Genomic DNA, 20,389 nt, shown 5'->3' on the forward strand with positions numbered 1-20,389 from the left:
CATGGTCCCAGGGTCCTGCTTGTGTTCCCTCTCTCACTGGGTCGCTCTCTGTCAAATAAATAAAATCTTAAAAAAAAAAAAAAAAAGGACCCTGGGATCATGACCTGAGCCGAAGGCAGACGCTTAACCATCTGAGCCACCCAGGCTACCCTAAATAAATCTTAAAAAAAAAAAAAAAAAAAAGATGGTCACAATATAGTATGATGTAAAAATAATTTATTCAATAGGAAATACAATATGATTCCTTTTATGTTAAATATGTATATTAATTTAGAGCCATATAAAATGTCTGGAAGGTTACACCTACCAAAATAGTACTGTCACTACCCCTGGGATTATAGCAGAGAGGATAGGGATGGGGTGGATGTTAAATAAACAGGAAAATAGAGTAAAGAGAGGAATAGGACTCTGAGGGTCCATCAGTCAGGCTTCCAACAGTGAAGAGATAACAAACTCAAATTAGAATAATCTGAAAGGGGTCTACTTGTAAAAGGAATAATTACTAAATTAGGTGAGGCCTACAGAAATCACAGGGGGTAGAAGAGGAACCAGGACTACCAAGAGCAGAACAATTATTGCTCTGGCGCCCAAAAAAGATAGGAGACAGAGATTCCCAGAACCCAGGTAATAAAATGCAGACTTCCACGAGAGCAGAAGGGATAAATATTGACTTCATTCTCCTTCCCTTAAAATCTCCTAAGGCTGAAACCAAGAAGAAGCCAGAGGATCTGGGAGCTCTTTCCCTGGGGCAGAGAGCCAGGTGGAACAGGGTGGAGGACAGATCTGGAGAAGTAAATGGGAGGCTATCTGGCCCAGTTTTCTTATCCCTTTTTATAAAATTAATTACATAAATAGAAGTACAATCTCTTTAGTAAAAATTAAAACCTTCAAAGAAAGCTAAAATCCCACCCTCCATAATGCTGGATCCTTCTCCAGAAGTAATCACCTTTTTTTTTTTTTTTTAAAGATTTTATTTATTTATTTGACAGAGACACAGCGAGAGAGGGAACACAAGTAGGGGGAGTGGGAGAGGGAGAAGCAGGCTTCCCGCGGAGCAGGGAGCCCGATGCGGGGCTCGATCCCAGGATCCTGGGATCATGACCTGAGCCGAAGGCAGACACTTAACCGACTGAGCCACCCAGGCGCCCCAGTAATCATCTTTCTTACCATCCGTTTGGTGGGGTCTATTGTGGATGTTTTCTAGACAGAGACACATACTCACCACAATAAAACACAGAATTGTTTAATGAGGTGTTATTTGCCTAACATGGACAGTATTTTTTCTAAGTTTTATCTAAATTCCAGTTAACATACAGCGTAATATTTGTTTCAGGTGTATGATATAGTGGTTCGACACTTCCTACAACACCCGGTGGTGGTCATCAGAAGCGCACTCCTTCATTCTCATCACCTATTTCACCATGAACAGTATTATTACTTTCAGCAAACTTTTCTTCACTGTTTTCAGTTACAAAATAATGCTCAAGAAGCCAAGACAGATGGTTTGATTCTCCTCAATATTATTTATATTCTACCTCAGGGGATCTCAAAATATACTCCCCCAGCTGCATTAGCATCACCTAGAAATTTGTTTAAAATGCAAAATATCAGGGTGCCTGGGTGCCTCAGTCGTTAAGCGTCTGTCTTCGGCTCAGGTCATGATCCCAGGGTCCTGGGATGGAGCCCCACGTCGGGCTCCCTGCTCGGTGGGAAGCCTGCTTCTCCCTCTCCCACTCCCCCTGCTTGTGTTCCCTCTCTCGCTGTCCCTCTCTGTTAGATAAATGAATAAAATCTTAAAAAAAAATTGTATTTATTAAAAAAAAAAAAAAGAAAACACCCACTGTCAAAAGCAAAAAGAATGTGAAATACATTGGCAAATGTGAATTAAACTACTAAACTTCACGAATACATTTCCAATCAGGGTATCAATGGGATTTGAGGGAATCCTGACAAACACTTTTAAAAACTGTATCTGGGGGCGCCTGGGTGGCTCAGTCGTTAAGCGTCTGCCTTCGGCTCAGGTCATGATCCCAGGGTCCTGAGATCGAGTCCCACATCGGGCTCCCTGCTCGGCAGGAAGCCTGCTTCTCCCTCTCCCACTCCCCCTGCTTGTGTTCCTGCTCTCGCTGTCTCTCTCTCTGTCAAATAAATAAATAAAATCTTAAAAAAAAAAAAAAAAAAAAAACTGTATCTGGAAGGGGAAAAAAGTATGTGATGAAAGCCAAAAGTGTTCTCCAAAATAAAAATAACTATAAGGATGTGCCCTACCAAGAATTTAGCTGTATAAAACCACAATAAGTAAAATGTGTAATACTGGTGCCAGAATAGAGACAGATGAATAGAACAGAATGCAGAAACAGATCAAGTATTAATGGAAATTCAGTATATGATTAAAACTATCATGTTAAGGGGCGCCTGGGTGAGAGCGTCTGCCTTCAGCTCAGGTCATGATCTTAGGGTCCTGGGATGCAGCCCCTCAGGCTCCCTGCTCATCGGGGAGTCTGCTTCTCCCTCTGCCTGCCACTCCCCCTGCTTGTGCTCTCTCTCTCTCTCAAATAAAATCCTAAAAAATAAATAAGTAAATAAATAAAACTATCATGTTAACTATATAAGGAACTGTTTAAACTTTGTTATATACATATCAAATACAACGGAATCGTGTACAGCTATTAAGAATGAGATAAATTAGGGGCACCTGGGTGGCTCAGTTGGTTAAGCGACTGCCTTCGGCTCAGGTCATGATCCTTGAGTCCCTGGATGGAGTCCCACATCGGGCTCCCTGCTCAGCAGGGAGTCTGCTTCCCCTCTGACCCTCCCCCCTCTCATGTGCTCTCTCTCTCTCATTCTCTCTCTCTCAAATAAATAAATAAAATCTTAAAAAAAAAAAAGAATGAGGTAAATTATACTGATGTAGAAAGATGGTCACAATGTGGGGCGCCTGTGTGGCTCAGTCAGTTAAGCCTCCAACTCTTGATTTCGGCTCAGGTCATGATCTCAGGGCTCTGATATGAGCCCCACGTCGGTTCCAAGCTTAGCTTGAGATTCTCCCTCTCCCTCTGCCCCTCCCCCCTGCACTCTTTCTAAAATAAATAATTTTTTTAAAGATTTTATTTATTTGACAGAGAGAGTGAGAGAGCACAAGCTCTCTCTACCTTCCAGTAGAAGGAGAGGGAGAAGCAGGCTCCCGGCTAAGCAGGGAGCTCCATGAGGGGCTTGATCCAAAAGGACCCTGGGGGGCGCCTGGGTGGCTGTTATTAAGCGTCTGCCTTCTGCTCAGGTCATGGTCCCAGGGTCCTGCTTGTGTTCCCTCTCTCACTGGGTCGCTCTCTGTCAAATAAATAAAATCTTAAAAAAAAAAAAAAAAAGGACCCTGGGATCATGACCTGAGCCGAAGGCAGACGCTTAACCATCTGAGCCACCCAGGCTACCCTAAATAAATCTTAAAAAAAAAAAAAAAAAAAAGATGGTCACAATATAGTATGATGTAAAAATAATTTATTCAATAGGAAATACAATATGATTCCTTTTATGTTAAATATGTATATTAATTTAGAGCCATATAAAATGTCTGGAAGGTTACACCTACCAAAATAGTACTGTCACTACCCCTGGGATTATAGCAGAGAGGATAGGGATGGGGTGGATGTTAAATAAACAGGAAAATAGAGTAAAGAGAGGAATAGGACTCTGAGGGTCCATCAGTCAGGCTTCCAACAGTGAAGAGATAACAAACTCAAATTAGAATAATCTGAAAGGGGTCTACTTGTAAAAGGAATAATTACTAAATTAGGTGAGGCCTACAGAAATCACAGGGGGTAGAAGAGGAACCAGGACTACCAAGAGCAGAACAATTATTGCTCTGGCGCCCAAAAAAGATAGGAGACAGAGATTCCCAGAACCCAGGTAATAAAATGCAGACTTCCACGAGAGCAGAAGGGATAAATATTGACTTCATTCTCCTTCCCTTAAAATCTCCTAAGGCTGAAACCAAGAAGAAGCCAGAGGATCTGGGAGCTCTTTCCCTGGGGCAGAGAGCCAGGTGGAACAGGGTGGAGGACAGATCTGGAGAAGTAAATGGGAGGCTATCTGGCCCAGTTTTCTTATCCCTTTTTATAAAATTAATTACATAAATAGAAGTACAATCTCTTTAGTAAAAATTAAAACCTTCAAAGAAAGCTAAAATCCCACCCTCCATAATGCTGGATCCTTCTCCAGAAGTAATCACCTTTTTTTTTTTTTTTTAAAGATTTTATTTATTTATTTGACAGAGACACAGCGAGAGAGGGAACACAAGTAGGGGGAGTGGGAGAGGGAGAAGCAGGCTTCCCGCGGAGCAGGGAGCCCGATGCGGGGCTCGATCCCAGGATCCTGGGATCATGACCTGAGCCGAAGGCAGACACTTAACCGACTGAGCCACCCAGGCGCCCCAGTAATCATCTTTCTTACCATCCGTTTGGTGGGGTCTATTGTGGATGTTTTCTAGACAGAGACACATACTCACCACAATAAAACACAGAATTGTTTAATGAGGTGTTATTTGCCTAACATGGACAGTATTTTTTCTAAGTTTTATCTAAATTCCAGTTAACATACAGCGTAATATTTGTTTCAGGTGTATGATATAGTGGTTCGACACTTCCTACAACACCCGGTGGTGGTCATCAGAAGCGCACTCCTTCATTCTCATCACCTATTTCACCATGAACAGTATTATTACTTTCAGCAAACTTTTCTTCACTGTTTTCAGTTACAAAATAATGCTCAAGAAGCCAAGACAGATGGTTTGATTCTCCTCAATATTATTTATATTCTACCTCAGGGGATCTCAAAATATACTCCCCCAGCTGCATTAGCATCACCTAGAAATTTGTTTAAAATGCAAAATATCAGGGTGCCTGGGTGCCTCAGTCGTTAAGCGTCTGTCTTCGGCTCAGGTCATGATCCCAGGGTCCTGGGATGGAGCCCCACGTCGGGCTCCCTGCTCGGTGGGAAGCCTGCTTCTCCCTCTCCCACTCCCCCTACTTATGTTCCCTCTCTCGCTGTGTCTCTCTCTCTGTCAAATAAATAAAATCTTTAAAAAATAAATAAAATGCAAACTATCAGGCCCCACCTAGTGCGGTGATCAAAAGTTCAGGAAGGTGGGGCCAAGCAGTCTTGCTTTTAACCAGCCCTACAGTTGCCTATCATACAGGCTCAAGTTTGAGAGCCACTACTCCACCTCCTGGCTACTCTAAACTATTCCACTATCATCTGTGCCTTTGCTAGACATCTGCATTTTAACAAGATTCCCAGGTGATGCACAAATAAAGCGTGAGAGGTGCTGGTCTACCTCAGAGCCATAAACCCAATCCCAACCCGTATTACACACTGGCATCCACAAACAGAGCATCTATGAATGGTTCTGGGGATGGGAAGGGGAGAGGCCAGCACAAAGTGCAATGGTATCTAATCTCTTTGAATTTGAACCTATCATTCTGTGGGAAAAACATTAGCAGTGCATGCCCTAGTTAGACAGAACATGTTAGCATTGTCAACTTTTGTGCGTGACAGCACATAACTACCATTAAACCACCATGGAAATGTGATGCTCTTAATTGTCAACTGTAAGTCAATTGTAAGTTCTCATTTTCCTTTTAAAATAAATGACTTTCAATTTTAACCCTAGGCGTAATAAAATTACGTAAGACTGGCTAACCTTTGTAGTGAGATCTATCGTTTTAAAACAAACCACAGTGATAGATCCTTTCTGTTCTAACAATGATACCTTTGCCAACATCTGTAAGTCTACTCATCCACCACTTCCATACAGCTTGTGGGGAGAGGAAAGTGTCCCCAGAATTCCATCTTTAACTTCCTGCTGTCTCTCTCAAAGGCTCAGAAATCTTTTTTTCTCTTTCTTTCTTTTTCTCCCTTTCTTTCTTCCTTTTTTCTAAGAAATTTTCTTTCAGAACCTGCGCCTTTAAGGGCCCCGCCTCAGCCTCTCCCTTTCCTCTTCTCTCTTTTTCCTCTCTTAAGTCTAAGGTCTGCCCTGAATCAACTGCAAACATGTTGACTTAATCAGGAAATCTGCCAGGGGTACTACATACACATTTGTGCTTGAGAACAGTCTCACTGCTCAATCCAGCCTGACTCAGTCTAATACAACAAGCTGCCTTATTTTTTTTTAAAGGCACTTCCAGTTTCACTTCTAGTTCCTACCAGGTTTACGCCCTGCCCTACTGCAACACAGCCCCCTCTCTGAGCTTTCCCGACCCAGGAAGTAGCACAGACAATTCTGTGGGGCCCATATCCCATTTGACTTGCCTCTCCCTCCTTAAAAGCAATCTTGGAATCAAAATTTCTAAAGCTCCTTTTCAATTTGGAATCAAAATTTCTAAAGCTCCTTTTCAATTTGGAATCAAAATTTCTAAAGCCCCTCTTCTTTTTTTTTTTTTTTTAAGATTTCATTTATTTATTTGAAAGAGAGAGCCAGAGAGTGAGCACAAGCAGGCGGAGCAGCAGAGGGAAAGGGAGAAGCAGGCTCCCTGCTGAGCAAGGAGCTGGATGCCAGACTGGATCCCTGGACCCTGGGACCATGACCTGAGCCAAAGGCAGATGATTAACGGACTGAGCCACTCAGGTGTCCCTCCAAAGCCCCTTTTCAATTTGGTAACTTTTCTTCCATAGAAACAAAGTTTTAATCAAACTTTAAAATAAATTTAGGGGGGCGCCTGGGTGGCTCTGGTCATGATCTCAGGGTCCTGGGAATGAGCCCCACATCAGGATCCCTGCTCAGCTGGGAATCAGCTTCTCCCTCTGCCCCTCCCCCTTCTCATGCTAGCTCTGTCTCTGTCTCTCTCAAATTAATAAATAAAATCTTAAAAAAGAATAAAAAAATAGGGGCGCCTGGGTAGCTCAGTCGTTAAGCGTCTGCCTTCGGCTCAGGTCATGATCCCAGGGTCCTGGGATGGAGCCCCACATCGGGCTCCATGTTCCGCGGGAAGCCTGCTTCTCCTCTCCCACTCCTCCTGCTTGTGTTCCCTCTCTCACTGTCTCTCTGTCAAATAAATAAAATCTTTAAAAGCAAAAAATAAAAATTAAATAAAATAAATTTAGGCCCTGGGGTTTTAACTACATAGCACCAGGAAAAATAACATAACTATTCTATCAAACAATTGTACTTCAAAAGGAAACATATTTACATCTCCAATGTGCTAGAGAAAGATTTTGGTATGGCAAAACTAGTTTGATTTCTATCCCCACCCCACAAAACCATTTATGTTAAATTAAAATCACTTATGTCAGTTGAAAAAGAGTTCATTTTTTTAGAAGATTTTGTCCTACCAAAAGTTAGATTCAAAGTATGTACAGACTCTGAACATTCTAGAGTCAAATTCTGACTTTTGTTTTGACCTTAACATAGAAATTAATAACATCATGAGTTGTACACAAACTCATTTTAAGGGAGATCTTTTGACTTGTTGCCTTTGTTGGTTTTTTGGTTTTGTTTTTTGTTTTTTTTGCACACAATGGTGGCTTTTATTTAAAGCTCAAAAATATGATAGAATAGAATTAATTTCTGTTTTCAACAATAATGCACAACTTTTAAAAAGAAACATTGGATAATTAGATCACAAGAGTTCATGGTTCATTCTTGACATATAGCAAACAGTCAACAATAATGTCTTCCATCAGAGCCCCCAAACATAACTTTTTTTTTTTAAGATTTTATTTATTTATTTATTTGAGAGACAGAGAGACACAGCGAGAGAGGGAATACAAGCAGGGGGAGTGGGAGAGGGAGAAGCAGGCTCCCCACAGAGCAGGGAGCCCGATGCGGGACTCAATCCCAGGACCCTAGGATCATGACCTGAGCTGAAAGCAGACGTTAACGACTGAGCCACCCAGGTGCCCCCATAACTCTTGATGTGTTCTGAAGCTAAGCGTCTTAAAGAAACCCAAACAAGTAAATGAGTGGAAATTCCTCAATTATCTGGATTAACCAGTCTTTATCCTGTCTGAATAGAAAGAATATCTTCCTCTGATGAATTAATTCCATATCGTTTAGTAATTTGAAAAGCAAAGAATTCCTTCTTCCTTTCTAGGGATCCAAAAACGAAGTAGGAGAAAAAGACTGTTGGCAGTGCTCCGCTAAAAAAACAGGCCGTGTTCCGAAAGTCTGTAAGTACTGTACTTGGTTTTGACCTTAGAAACTCATTTTCCCACAGCACATTTTCTAAATTGATGGCCCACCAATGCCTATTAAGCCTAGAGCATAAATGAAATAATATTAGAAACATCATCTATAACTGTTTATAAGAAAATTTACTCAATCTCAGATTCCAACTCTAGGCCACCTAAAGACAGAGAATTTTTAACAAGCATTCCAACCAATTTTGAAGTAGTTCACTTAGTAACCACAATGCCACATTATCTTCCTCAAATAATCCACTGTCTCAGACAGCGTCAACCCAACACATAAGCATCTCCAACTAATACGTGAAATGTTCATATTTTAGCTCCTGAATAGATGTTTATGCTTTAGCTTGTGACAAATCAACTTATTATGGAAATTAGGAAGGCTAAAAAGAAAAAAAAAAAGGCTAAAAAGAAGTCTAACATCTATTCTTGCGATGATATTTGGGAGGAAGGTACCCATATCCACAAAAAGGTGAGATTCAGAAGTTCCTCTGAGTAGGGCCAAATATTTCCTTGAGAATTTTTTATCCGCTTAAGTGCTCAAAAAGCACTCAGTTAAGACCCAAATGTTCAGGATCATAGAACATGGGAGATTTTCTAAGAAGCAATTTAAATATGCCTATTCTAATGTGAACCCACCCATCCCAATGCAGGCACTCCTACTCCTTATGTAAAAAAGTAATGAATGACTTTAAAAAATCAATTAAATAATCCAAATGCAATAATTCAGAACTTAAAAAAAAGAGAGTATATTTCTCAGAAGCAAAGGTAAAAACTAAAGATTGCAAATTCTTTTCAGTGGCTAAAGCAGTGATCACCTTTGCTTACATTCAACCTCTTATTACCAAAACTAACTGTTAAGTTTGCTTTAAAAAAAAAAAAAATGAGATGCAGTAAAGCATGATGGCTAAAAATATAGACTCTGGAACTAGACAGCTTGAGTTCATATCCCAGATAACACTCTTAATAGCTGCATCATCTCTAACAAGTTATTTAACCTGTGTTCCAGTTTCTTCATCTGCACAATAAGGATAATAATAGCATCAACCTTACAGGACCGTAGCACAAATTAAATGAATTAATCCAGGTAAAGCACTTAGAACAGAGCTTTGCACACAATAAATGATGACTACCACCTAGATATTAAAAAATAAGTAGGATTTGGAAAAACTGAAGGCATTCCAAGCTGAAGAATCAAAGAAACAGGTCAAAAAGTGATACACATATAGACAACTATTTCCCTGGAGAATAATATTCATGAGGGAAAACAGTAGAGATTGAAATAATTATGCTGGGGCACCTGGGTGGCTCGGATGGTTAAGCGTCTGCCTTCAGCTCGGGTCATGATCCCAGGGTCCTGGGATCGAGTCCCACATCGGGCTCCCTGCTCCTTGGGAGCCTGCTTCTCCCTCTGCCTCTCTCTCTCTCTGTCTCTCATGAATAAATAAATAAAATCTTAAAAAAAAAAAAAAAGGAAATAATTATGCTGGTCTTGAATGCCAGATGAAAACATATTTCTTTCACTTAGGAGGCAACCACGTAAATTTTTGGTCTGGTTAGATCTGTGCTTTAGCAACATTAATTATCATGGTTATATATCACTATTATTAATGCAATTTTGATGTTCTCTCCACTTTTATTAAGGGTTAGCATACCCCAAAATGCATTTGTTCTGCTAACATACTGTCAGAATCTATTACTCAACTGTTGCCTATCTGAATTGTATCTGAAATCCTCACTGTGCCTGGTACACAGTAGGCATTCAATAAATGTTTTATCAGTGGCCATCAGAGAGCAGTGAAGTAAGCAGAGGTTACTACCCAAAGGAAATATATATTATAAATGAAACAAATGAAGTAGCCAAATAACAGCTTATAATTAAGCTAAAATAATGTCACTGCTGAGCAATATAATTGCCTAAAACACTGGGGGTGGGGAGGGAGAGATCAACCTCACTTTTCATTGAAAGCAGATAAAATGGATCCTAATTTTAAATCTCATAAAATTTAGCGGTCAAATTGGTAGTCTTTTCCAAGAATTATATGGGCAATATCTTTGTAATAGACTACCCTGTAGTCTTATGTGAAGATTAATTTAAGGTAGATTTCTTCAAGCTATCTGCACTCCCACGTCCCTTGCAGTGTTATTCACGACAGCTAGGATAGGACCTAAGTGTCCAACAAATGAATGGATGAAGATTTGGCATATATGTACAACAGAATATTATTCAGCCATTAGAAAGAAGGAAAGCCTGCCATTCGCAACAACATGGATGAACCTGGAGGACATAATGTTAAGTGAAATAAGCCAGAGAAAGACAAATACGGTACTATCTCACTTATATGTGGAAACTAAAAAAAAAAAAAAAAAAAAAATTTGTTTTTAATTTAAAAAGTCAAACTCATAGAAAAAGAGCAGAATGGTGGTTAGCAGGGTCTGGGAAGTAGGGAAAATAGGGAGATGTTGGTCAAAGGCACAAGCCTTCAATTGTAAGTTCTGAGAATCTAATGTACAGCATGGTGACTATAGTTAATAACACTGTATTATATTCTTGAAATTTCCTAAGAGAGATCTGAAACATTATCATAAAAAAAAAAAGGTAACTATATGATGTGATGGATGTATTAATAAACCTGATTGTGGTAATCATTTCAAAATGCATTCATATATCAAATCATCACATCACACACTTTTGTCAATAAAAAAAAAAGGGAGATTTCCTCCAACAGGACAAAAATCACTCTAGACAGTAAAAATAAAGGTCCAAGTCTTGACCTGACTCCAACAAGTAATCAGATGAAGGTCAAGCCTACAGTACCTATAGGTTTCCATATAGAACACACACTCTCCCTGACTGCTTCACTCACCACAGATGTCAGTGCCAATCTTAAGAATAAAAAGGATCTTTTCCCCTCACCTTGCATAAAAGACGACTTGAGTCCACTATCCTAAAGTCTAAAGATAATCTCTGCAGTCAATTGTTTGGTGCACTGCTCTTTAAAAAAAAAAAACAAAAAAGTTTGAGACACTAATCAGAGTAATATACTAATAGTTAACATAGTAAGAAAAAAGTTTTCACTAGAAGATTACCAATAGAGCTTGGAAGCCACCATGACATAGGATGGTTGATAGAAGAGTTTATTAAGTATATAGGGGTGCCTGGGTGGCTCAGTCATTAGGTGTCTGCCTTCTGCTCGGGTCATGATCCCAGGGTCCTGGGATTGAGCCCCGCGTCTGGCTCCCTGCTAGGCGGGAAGCCTGCTTCTCCCTCTCCCACTCCCCCTGCTTGTGTTCCTTCTCTTGCTTTGTCTCTCTCTGTCAAATAAATAAATAAAATCTTAAAAAAAAAAAAAAAGTTTATTAAGCATATATCCCCACACTGATTTTCTTCTTGTGGTGATAGGAGAAAATCAGCTTCCCAAAAATGTCAGAGCTTACTTTTAGAAATAAAAAAAGCTGGATTAGTAAGAGCACCCCCTGGATAGTAAGTAAGATATGTATTTGGCTTTCTTGAGCAATCAATCATTCTGGCAACACAAACACAAAGCAAAGTAGGCTGAGATTTCTACTCACCTTCTCCTAAAGTAATTTTCTGTTATAATTTTAGTCCTAAAAAAAAAAAAACCTAAAAAAAAAGTTCAGGCTGTCTTATGCTTTTTAAAGCTTCAAGTATCTTGCAAGTATTAGAATTTAAAAATCTGAAATGTATTCAATTAAACACATTCCCATCAGCATTCCCAACAACGCTCCATTATCCATTTTGGTACTGTCTCCAGATGATTTTTAATCCCCCCCTGACTTCTCCCTACCAACAAGAACTTGGATACCATCTTTACCCTGCCTGCCCCCATTACTTGGTTGTGCTTGGGGAATTATAATTACAGTGATCCCGCCTTTAGAACATCCTCAGAGCACAAAGCCTCTTTGTATAACTGGGGGTGAGGGGGGCGCCTTCCAGGCTCCACAGCAAAGGGTGGGTGGTGGCAACCCAGGCAGCAGAGAAGGAAGAGGAGCTGGAGCCCCTATGATGGCCCTCAAGTCTAGCTCAATACTGTTCGAGGGGTTTTACTTAAGGGTGCCCAGTCAAAAGGCTCTGTAAAGCCTCTGCACCCCTCACATGTGGAGAGATCCCCTGACAGATGGATAGACCACCACCAAGCCCAAAAGACCAGGGAGAAGAAGGAAGCATGATAAAAGGGAGAAAAGAAAGCACAAGCTGGGGCGCCTGGGTGGCTCAGTTGGTTAAGCGACTGCCTTCGGCTCAGGTCATAATCCTGGAGTCCCTGGATCGAGTCCCACATCGGGCTCCCTGCTCGGCAGGGAGCCTGCTTCTCCCTCTGAACCTCCCCCCTCTCATGTGCTCTCTGTCTCTCTCATTCTCTCTGTCTCAAATAAATAAATAAATAAATAAATCTTAAAAAAAAAAAAAGAAAAGAAAAAAGAAAGCACAAGCTGAAGCGCAGTCTTCAGTGCCGTTCTCAGCAACTCAGGTAATGAAGTCTCTGACAATGAAGGCTATCACCCCCATGTACCAGTGGTTAGTACTGGGATTATGGCACCCAACAGATGCTCAAATATGTACTGAGGCAGCAACAAAAATCTACATAGGAAGACAAATGTATTAAAACAATTATTAAATGAGACAGCCTAAAAGCCAAAAGAAAAATACTTTGGTTAATTATGAGAGTCTCAACTCCTATTTATTTACAAAAGCAATTACAAAATGGATACTTGTTTTTACTTTTAGACTAGCCTCCCACCTCAGCCAAGTCTTCAAAACTGCTCACTTTCTGGGGCACCTGGGTGGCTCAGTTGGTTAAGCGACTGCCTTCGGCTCAGGTCATGATCCTGGAGTCCCGGGATCGAGTCCCACATCGGGCTCCCTGCTCAGCAGGGCGTCTGCTTCTCCCTCTGACCCTCCCCTCTCTCATTCTCTCTCTCTCTCTCAAATAAATAAATAAATAAAATCTTTTTTTTTTTTTAAGATTTTATTTATTTATTTGAGAGAGAGAGAATGAGAAAGAGAGAACCCATGAGAGGGGATAGGGTCAGAGGGAGAAGCAGACTCCCCGCCGAGCAGGGAGCCCGATGCGGGACTCGATCCAGGGACTCCAGGATCATGACCTGAGCCGAAGGCAGTCGCTTAACCAACTGAGCCACCCAGGCGCCCATAAATAAAATCTTAAAAAAAAAACAAAAACAAAAAAACTGCTCACTTTCCAGCTCCATGACAATAAAACAGGTTTCAACTGAAGATCAGTAAGCACCATCTTCAGACACTGAAATCAAAGGTGAAGCAGAACGGATACAGACAGGTAACTTTCAACTCAAAGAACATCCCAAAAGCACTACAAAATGTCATTACTATTTGCTTGCTACTCTCTTTTCCATGCATGTGTTTCTTCCTCTTACCACTTCTTCCCTCTGCTTTTTCTTTCAAAAGGATCAAATTATTACATATACCAAAACTCATAATCTCTCCCTTATTTCTACACATACTTTATCACAAAAGCAGACAATACAGTGATAGTTTTCCATATCGAGACTGAGGGGAACCACTGATAAACTCCAGTATAATCCCATCATTCTCCTCCTCCACCTGCCCAACATCACTCCAGTTAACTGTTCTAAGCCATCCTAAAATAGCACTAATATCCATTTAAACAGAACTGGAAAGAAAATTCAAACTGTTTTGGGTAAGGCCCATAGGTGAGAACTGTTTATTTTCCTCGTGTGGGCATAAGACTATTTTTGTTAAACATTTTTAGTTTTAAATACATTTTCTTCAAAGAAAAAAACAAAACTCCTTCAAGACAGCAGCAAAAGCACAATGGAACTCTGTAACCAACACCCTGGATCATGTTTAAAAAAAATAATAATAAAGACAACAGAAACCACTTCAAATGTACCTCTCCCCTGAGCCCGCAGAACAGCCCTCTTCCATGACAACTGTTCTGAAAAACACACTGCCATTATTTGTAAAAGCAGTAGGAAGTCCAGTCTTGTCCTTGGTTCAGCACTACACCCCTCCTCTCTCTCCAAGAAAAAATAAAACAGCAGGAAGCGTAAACAACCACTTAATGGAAAATACAAATGGGTAAATATTTTCAAAATTGGCTAAAAAGCCTCAGGTCTTAAGAAATTCAGGAATGCTAGTGTAGGGGGAATAGGAAGAGAAAAACAACATTGTATTTCCCCCTCAAAGTAAGCACTGCAAGATTGCAAGAGCAAATATCCAAGAAGAAACTACTTTATCTTCTTCAATTACCAGATGCTTTGTCTTTTTAATATTTCTCTCATTCCATCTTTTCATAAATAATGATATTTTCAAAATTGTGCATATTTCTCCAGCTCCATAACAAATTTTACAATTTTAAGCTGAAATCTCGGTTTAACTGAGCATGGTGATGAAAAGCCAGGGGTAGGTTCCTTCCACTGAAAAGTTGAGGTGGAGAAAATTCTCCAAACTCAAGGCCCAAAACTGACCTGCCCTCTTCACAGAGTCCGTTTAACTACGGATGGCACAGTTAGTGACACATGGAGCAACAAGGTTGCCTCGGAGCCTTCCAAAGTTGCAAGGCCAAGCTAGTTCATGAGGCACTCGATGAGAATTAGAAAAGCGTGTGCCCCCTCTCTGAAGGGACACATTTCCACAGGAAACACATTTTTTTTTTTTTAAGATTTATTCATTTGAGAGAGAGAGAGAGGGAGGGAGAGTGAGCACAGGGTTGGAAAGGGGCAGAGGGAGAGGGAGAGAGAATCTTAAGCAGACTCTACACAGAGTGTGGAGACTGATGCGGGGATTGATCTCACAACCCTGAAATCACGACCTGAGCAGAAACCAAAAGTCAGATGCTCAACCGACTGAGCCACCCAGGCACCCCTACAAAATGCTCAATTGGTAAGTGGAGCACAAGTGAATTTCCACTCCCACTCCCCACACAAAACAGGTGACCTCGTGTTGGGCACAATCTATACAACCTAACACAGCAACCCTGCAAAAGGACACCTGGAGGAGCACTGCACTTCCAAAGTGGGTGTCCAGAAAGAAGAACCTTCCCGAAGACAAACAGGCATTTCACAAATTTCATTACCGGAAATCCTCACATTTGCGAATGTAAATTCATTCCCAAACATATTAGGACTAGAGAAAAAAGGGTCTGGCAGAGAAGTAAAACTAGCAAATTTGGGAGAAAGGAAATTCTTCCATCTTGAGGGGGATAATCAGTTGTTATCTGAGACCCTAATCTTTGACTGTAGGCTCAAATAGCTGAAATTTAAATGCATGTCATAAGCTAAAGCACTAAAACAATCACTATCATCTGTGGAAAAGGCACGATCACATACATTTACTGTTGGGGGTTTCCTTTCTCCAAATTTGGTTTTCCTTCTGTTAGCCCTTTTTGCTCCTGCCCTAATTATAAAACTCCATATTGTGACACAAGTGGTTAAAGTTTGTAAAACCTGATAAACAGCCCTGGTGGGCAGTGGGCCCCTTAGCTACCTGCATGAAAATAAGAGGACTAGACAACCACATTATAAAGGGCTTAAGACTCAATAGCTTCCACCCCTATCATTCTTTTATGCCCTACAAAAGGGCTAAGTATCACATGGGCCCAAATTAGTCCTAGTCATGCAGGAAGGGCCAGAGAAGGTAGCCTGGGGCAAAGCTGAGATGGAGTACAGCCCAGAGTCAGGAGCCCAAGGCAGTGGCTCTCAAATTTTAGTGGGCATCAGAATCTACTGGGGAACTTTTTCAGAATCAGATTTCTGGGTCCCTCCCTACATCAGATAAGTCTGAACGTCCTGGGACAAAGCTCAAACTGCTGACCTAGGTCCATTAGAAAGTTTAGAAAGACTGAGGAATCCTCCATGCCTATCAGCAATTCCAAAATAAAAGTCATCCAATGCAATACACTAGGCTTTGCAGGTCAGAAAGGGGTGAGAAAAGGATCACCAGCCTGCATACCTGCCAGACTGTGATGGACTGGAGTCTGTAGAAAGAGTTTCATTATTATGAGACAAAAATACTGCACTCCATAAAACAAGAAAATTTCTTGCCTGTGAGAAATATTTCAAACATCTGAAAAATATTTAAAATAAGATATTGAATATCTCTGACCATACACCCAAAATAAGCAAATCCTAATTTGCAATTATCTGATTCAGATTCCTTAGTAATGGAATATTAGATATTATTAAAGCCCTAGGCGTACCCCTGTCCAATCCCATCCCTCATCTTCTGTTCCCAGAGATAATCTCTACTCTGAATTTGGTGTTAGTTGTTACCATGCATGTTTTTATACTATTACTATATATGTACATAGCCACAAACAATATTATTTTGCATGTTTTCAGATTTTATACAAGTGGAAACATTTTGTAAGAATTCTATAACCTGGGGCGCCTGGGTGGCTCAGTTGGTTAAGCGACTGCCTTCGGCTCAGGTCATGATCCTGGAGTCCCTGGATCGAGTCCCGCATCGGGCTCCCTGCTCGGCAGGGAGTCTGCTTCTCCCTCTGACCCTCCCCCCTCTCATGTGCTTGCTCTCTCTCATTCTCTCTCTCTCAAATAAATAAATAAAATCTTTAAAAAAAAAAAAAGAATTCTATAACCTGTTCCCCCACCCCATATTATGTTTGTGAGATTCAATCATTTTAACGCATGTGGCTATAGTTTATTTTTCAGTGCTGTAAGACTCAATTGTGTGGGACTATCTAACAATTTATGCATTTCCCTTGCTGGTGGCCATTTAAGCTGCAATGAGCATGCTTATACTTCTTTCACACTTCTTTTCTTGGACACCAGGTACTAAGATTTCTTAGAGCCAGAAACAGACATTTTGGGTAAGTAGGTATATTAGCTCTCCAATAAGACATCACTGCGCTGCTCTCCAAGGTGGTTATATCCATTTACATTTCCACTAGCAGGAAATAAACGTTGATTTCCCCTTAAGTTCACTAACACTTGGTTATCACAGCATTTAAATTTTGCCAATCTGATGGGTGTGAAATGGCACCTCACTGTTGTTTCCATTTGCATTTCCCTGATTAAAATCTTTGACCAGTAAATTTTCATGCTTTTATACATATTTGTCAAATAGAGGTGTTTTTCAAGAAAAATCTAATCTAGCTTGTCTAAATCAGGGCAGTTCTTCTACAGTACCCATCCAACAGCCACCACAGCTGGAAAGCTGAAGTGCAGGTGGGCAGCTAGAAAACAGCTGTCTTAAACAAGAATCATTTCCGACAAAGGGCCCTAATTAATGCATTTGCTAATTAGTCTTCCCCTTCCCTCTTTTGTCAAGCCTTACTTCCAAGACAATACCGTGGGCCAGCAGCCTTAGAACAGGAGAGAGAATGGGGGGTGGGGAATGCGAAGGCTAAAACATTTATATAAAAGTGTAAGGGTCTTTACTGGAAGAAAAGGAAGGAATTGTTGCAGACCAATACCTATTACTCATCCTTGTAAGATACCATCCATCTCTAACAGACTCCTTTCAAACTCATCACCCTTGACTCCCTCTTTGAAAAAATCCCAACTTTTCTCAGGACTAGACATTGCCCCCTTCCCTCCAGCGACCCTTTCATCGCCCTTCCCCCACAATGACTAAATATCTTCTTTTCTCCCTTTCTACAGCTTCTATTTCCCAGCGCCACAGGACCCTCTTCATTGCTCCCTCTCTCGCTCGCTGTCTCTAGAACTCCAGTGCTCTCCTCCTCCCAAGATGCGTCCACAGTCAAAATCACCCACCCTAAAGAAATATGGGAGTCCCATACAGTATATGGCCCTGCCTAACACGCGAGACAGGCGGGTGACTTGTCTCAATCCTCCCCGCTTCCGTTCCCCTTCACGCTTGGGATAGCTGTTCTCTAGGGGTTCTCCATGGGTGACAGATCCAGACCACCTGGAAAAAAACTCATTCGGCCTTCTATAGCAGAAATGCTTTTACTAGGGCCTTAAACGCACTCCTGTTGGGGGCACGAACGAAACTTGGACCACTTCACGAAAATCGACACCTTATGGGTGTCTCCACAAAAGCGGAAGGCCTCCCTCCTATTAATTTCAGCTGGATTGGTTTAGTCCGGGCAATGGTGGGCAAGGTGGCCTGGCAGAGACCAAACGGTCCCCACGATGAGAAGTTTCTGAAGCTCTGCCCCATTCACTCAAGAAAGCCCTCTCCCAGAGAGTACACCCCACACACAACTCTCTCCCCCTAAGGCTCCCCAAATCGGCTCCCCAGGGTACCACCAAGCCCCCAAAGCGGCCCCTTCTCCTCCGTCCCGCACCGCAAGACATCCTATTTCCTAAGCCCACCTAAAAAGCGTTGGGTGGGCGTGTCTGAGAGCAGGGCCTAGCGCCCCCTCCTCCCGATCAATGTCTCCCGGGTCCGGGGGTCTAGGGGCTCTTCCTCCTCCCAGCCCCCCTGCTCCGGGCCCGCGCCGGCCCAGGGTGGCCCTGGGTCCCAACCAGGCTACGACTCTCACCGGCTACGTGACCTTGGGCAAGTCACTTCCCCCTGTACGCCTTGGTTTCCTCCTCCGCCAAGCGGAGACCTAGAGAGGTCCTGCCCTGCCCACCCTAGGGGAGGGGGCTACGCACCGGGTGGGAAAACGCTTTGTGAGCCGCTCGGCGCGACGGGGACTCAGGGCTCACGGGGGCTCCGGGGCCGGACAAAGCTGACCCGGACAACGCTCCACCCCCTCCGCGGGGCCGGACTGCTGGACCGCACGCCTTTGGGCCCCCCACCCCCGAAACCAACCCACGCCCCTCCCCGCCCGGCCCGTTCCCGGACCCCGTACCTGCTCCTGGCGCTCGGCCGCAGGCGCCGCCACCCTGGGCGCCCGCCCGGAGAGGCCCGTGGCCCGAAGGGCTGAGGCGGCCGGCAGCTGCGGGCTCGGGCCGGGGCGGCGGCGGCGGGGGGCGCGGGCGGCGCAGGGGCCCGAGCTCGGCGGCGCCCGGCCTGGGAGACGACGACTGAGGCTGGAAGTGCGCGGCGGCCGCAGCTGCTGAGGCGGCGGCGGCGGCGACCGCGGCGGCGGCGCTTCCGCTCATGGCGGGGCCGCGGGCAGCGGCTCCGACTGCGACTCGACTCCGGCGGGCGGGCGCTGGCTGGGCCCGGGCCGGCGGCAGCAGCGGCGGTGGCGGCGACGGAGGCGGCTCCCGGAGGGGGAGGAGGCGGAGCCGGGAAGCGGCGGCGGCGGCGGCGGAGGGGGCGGGAACGCGGAGGGGGCGGAGACGCCGCGCCGCCGCCGCCAATGGGCGGCCGGCTCCTCAGCCGCGGCTCCGGAGCTGGACAGGCGGCGCCGTAGGGCATCCTCAGCCGCGGCAGCTCGCCGAGGCGGGGAGACTAAGGGCCGCCCGCGGGAGAGCCCAGCTCCGGGGGCGGCTCCGCCCCCGGTCCGCCTCCTGGGCACAGGCTCGGGCCTCCCAGGCCGGGCCCCGCGCCACCCAGGCCCGGCTGCGCCTGGGGCTCAGCTGCGCGGCTTCCTCCGGCGCCAGTGTTTGCGCCCGCGAGTTTGCCAGGGGCTCGGCCTGGGTGGCTGCAGCTCGCCGGCGCGCCCGCCCGCCGGCCTCCCACTGCACGGCTCGTGCCCCCTCGGCCTCCCTCCTTCTCTTCCCCACACTGTAGTCAGTCTCCTTTCCCTCCCTCGCTCCCTCTTTTGGCTGTTTGCTCAAAGTTTTTCCCTTTCAGACACTTAGGAAAGAAACTCTCTCCCCTTCTTGAGCTGCGTCTCAGTGATCAATCAGCGGACCCAGAGAGGATAGTAGAGGCAGAAACGAAAGAGGAGGGAGATGCGCTGCCTTCTCTGAATTTAGAGACCCATCTTGAATTATGAGCAAAAGCCAGCCTGGCTCGGCCCTGGCCCCTTGCCCCCTCCTCCGACTTTCTCTTCCTCTTACTTTAAACGCCCTTGTTGTTAAAAGACTTACAGGAAACCATCTAACCCAGCTGGGCCTAGTCTCAAGAGAGAGAGGCCGGGAAGTGAGGAAAGGCTTTTGAGCTGTGCTGATGGTGTTCTGAGAAGAATTCTGCAGATTCGTGACCCCCTTGGCGGCCCTCCTCTCCTTGGATGGGATATTGGTTACTGAACCCATTTCCTTTTCATGTTTTTCTGACTCTTATATCAAAGCCATAGAGGAGCAGAATAAAACTCAGCCATGTGCTAGGAGTGCTGTTAAGTACAGCCGTGTGGGTGAGGGTGCAGCT

General features: G+C 43.8%; 1 protein-coding gene across 4 annotated transcripts in view; it reads right to left on the reverse strand.

Annotated features, from left to right (window-relative positions):
* The window catches only part of RNF38 (ring finger protein 38), a 122,224-nt gene extending 102,946 nt beyond the window's left edge, over window positions 1–19,278 (reverse strand). For 2 of the 4 annotated variants that reach the window (XM_045882692.3, XM_045882690.3), the window contains exon 1: window positions 18,981–19,274. In XM_045882692.3, the coding sequence (XP_045738648.2) occupies window positions 18,981–19,233 (253 nt within the window). In that variant the 5' untranslated portion in view covers window positions 19,234–19,274. Of the gene's footprint in view, window positions 1–18,980 lie in introns of all 4 variants that reach the window. The other 2 variants (XR_010407805.1, XM_064579733.1) reach the window with 2 other exon arrangements.
* Window positions 19,279–20,389: the final 1,111 nt, after the last annotated feature.

The sequence above is a fragment of the Mirounga angustirostris genome, unplaced genomic scaffold (assembly GCF_029215605.1).
Source record: "Mirounga angustirostris isolate CCGP_5_RB_7025 unplaced genomic scaffold, mMirAng1.0.hap1 SCAF_15, whole genome shotgun sequence".
NCBI classification, from domain to species: Eukaryota; Metazoa; Chordata; class Mammalia; order Carnivora; family Phocidae; genus Mirounga; species Mirounga angustirostris.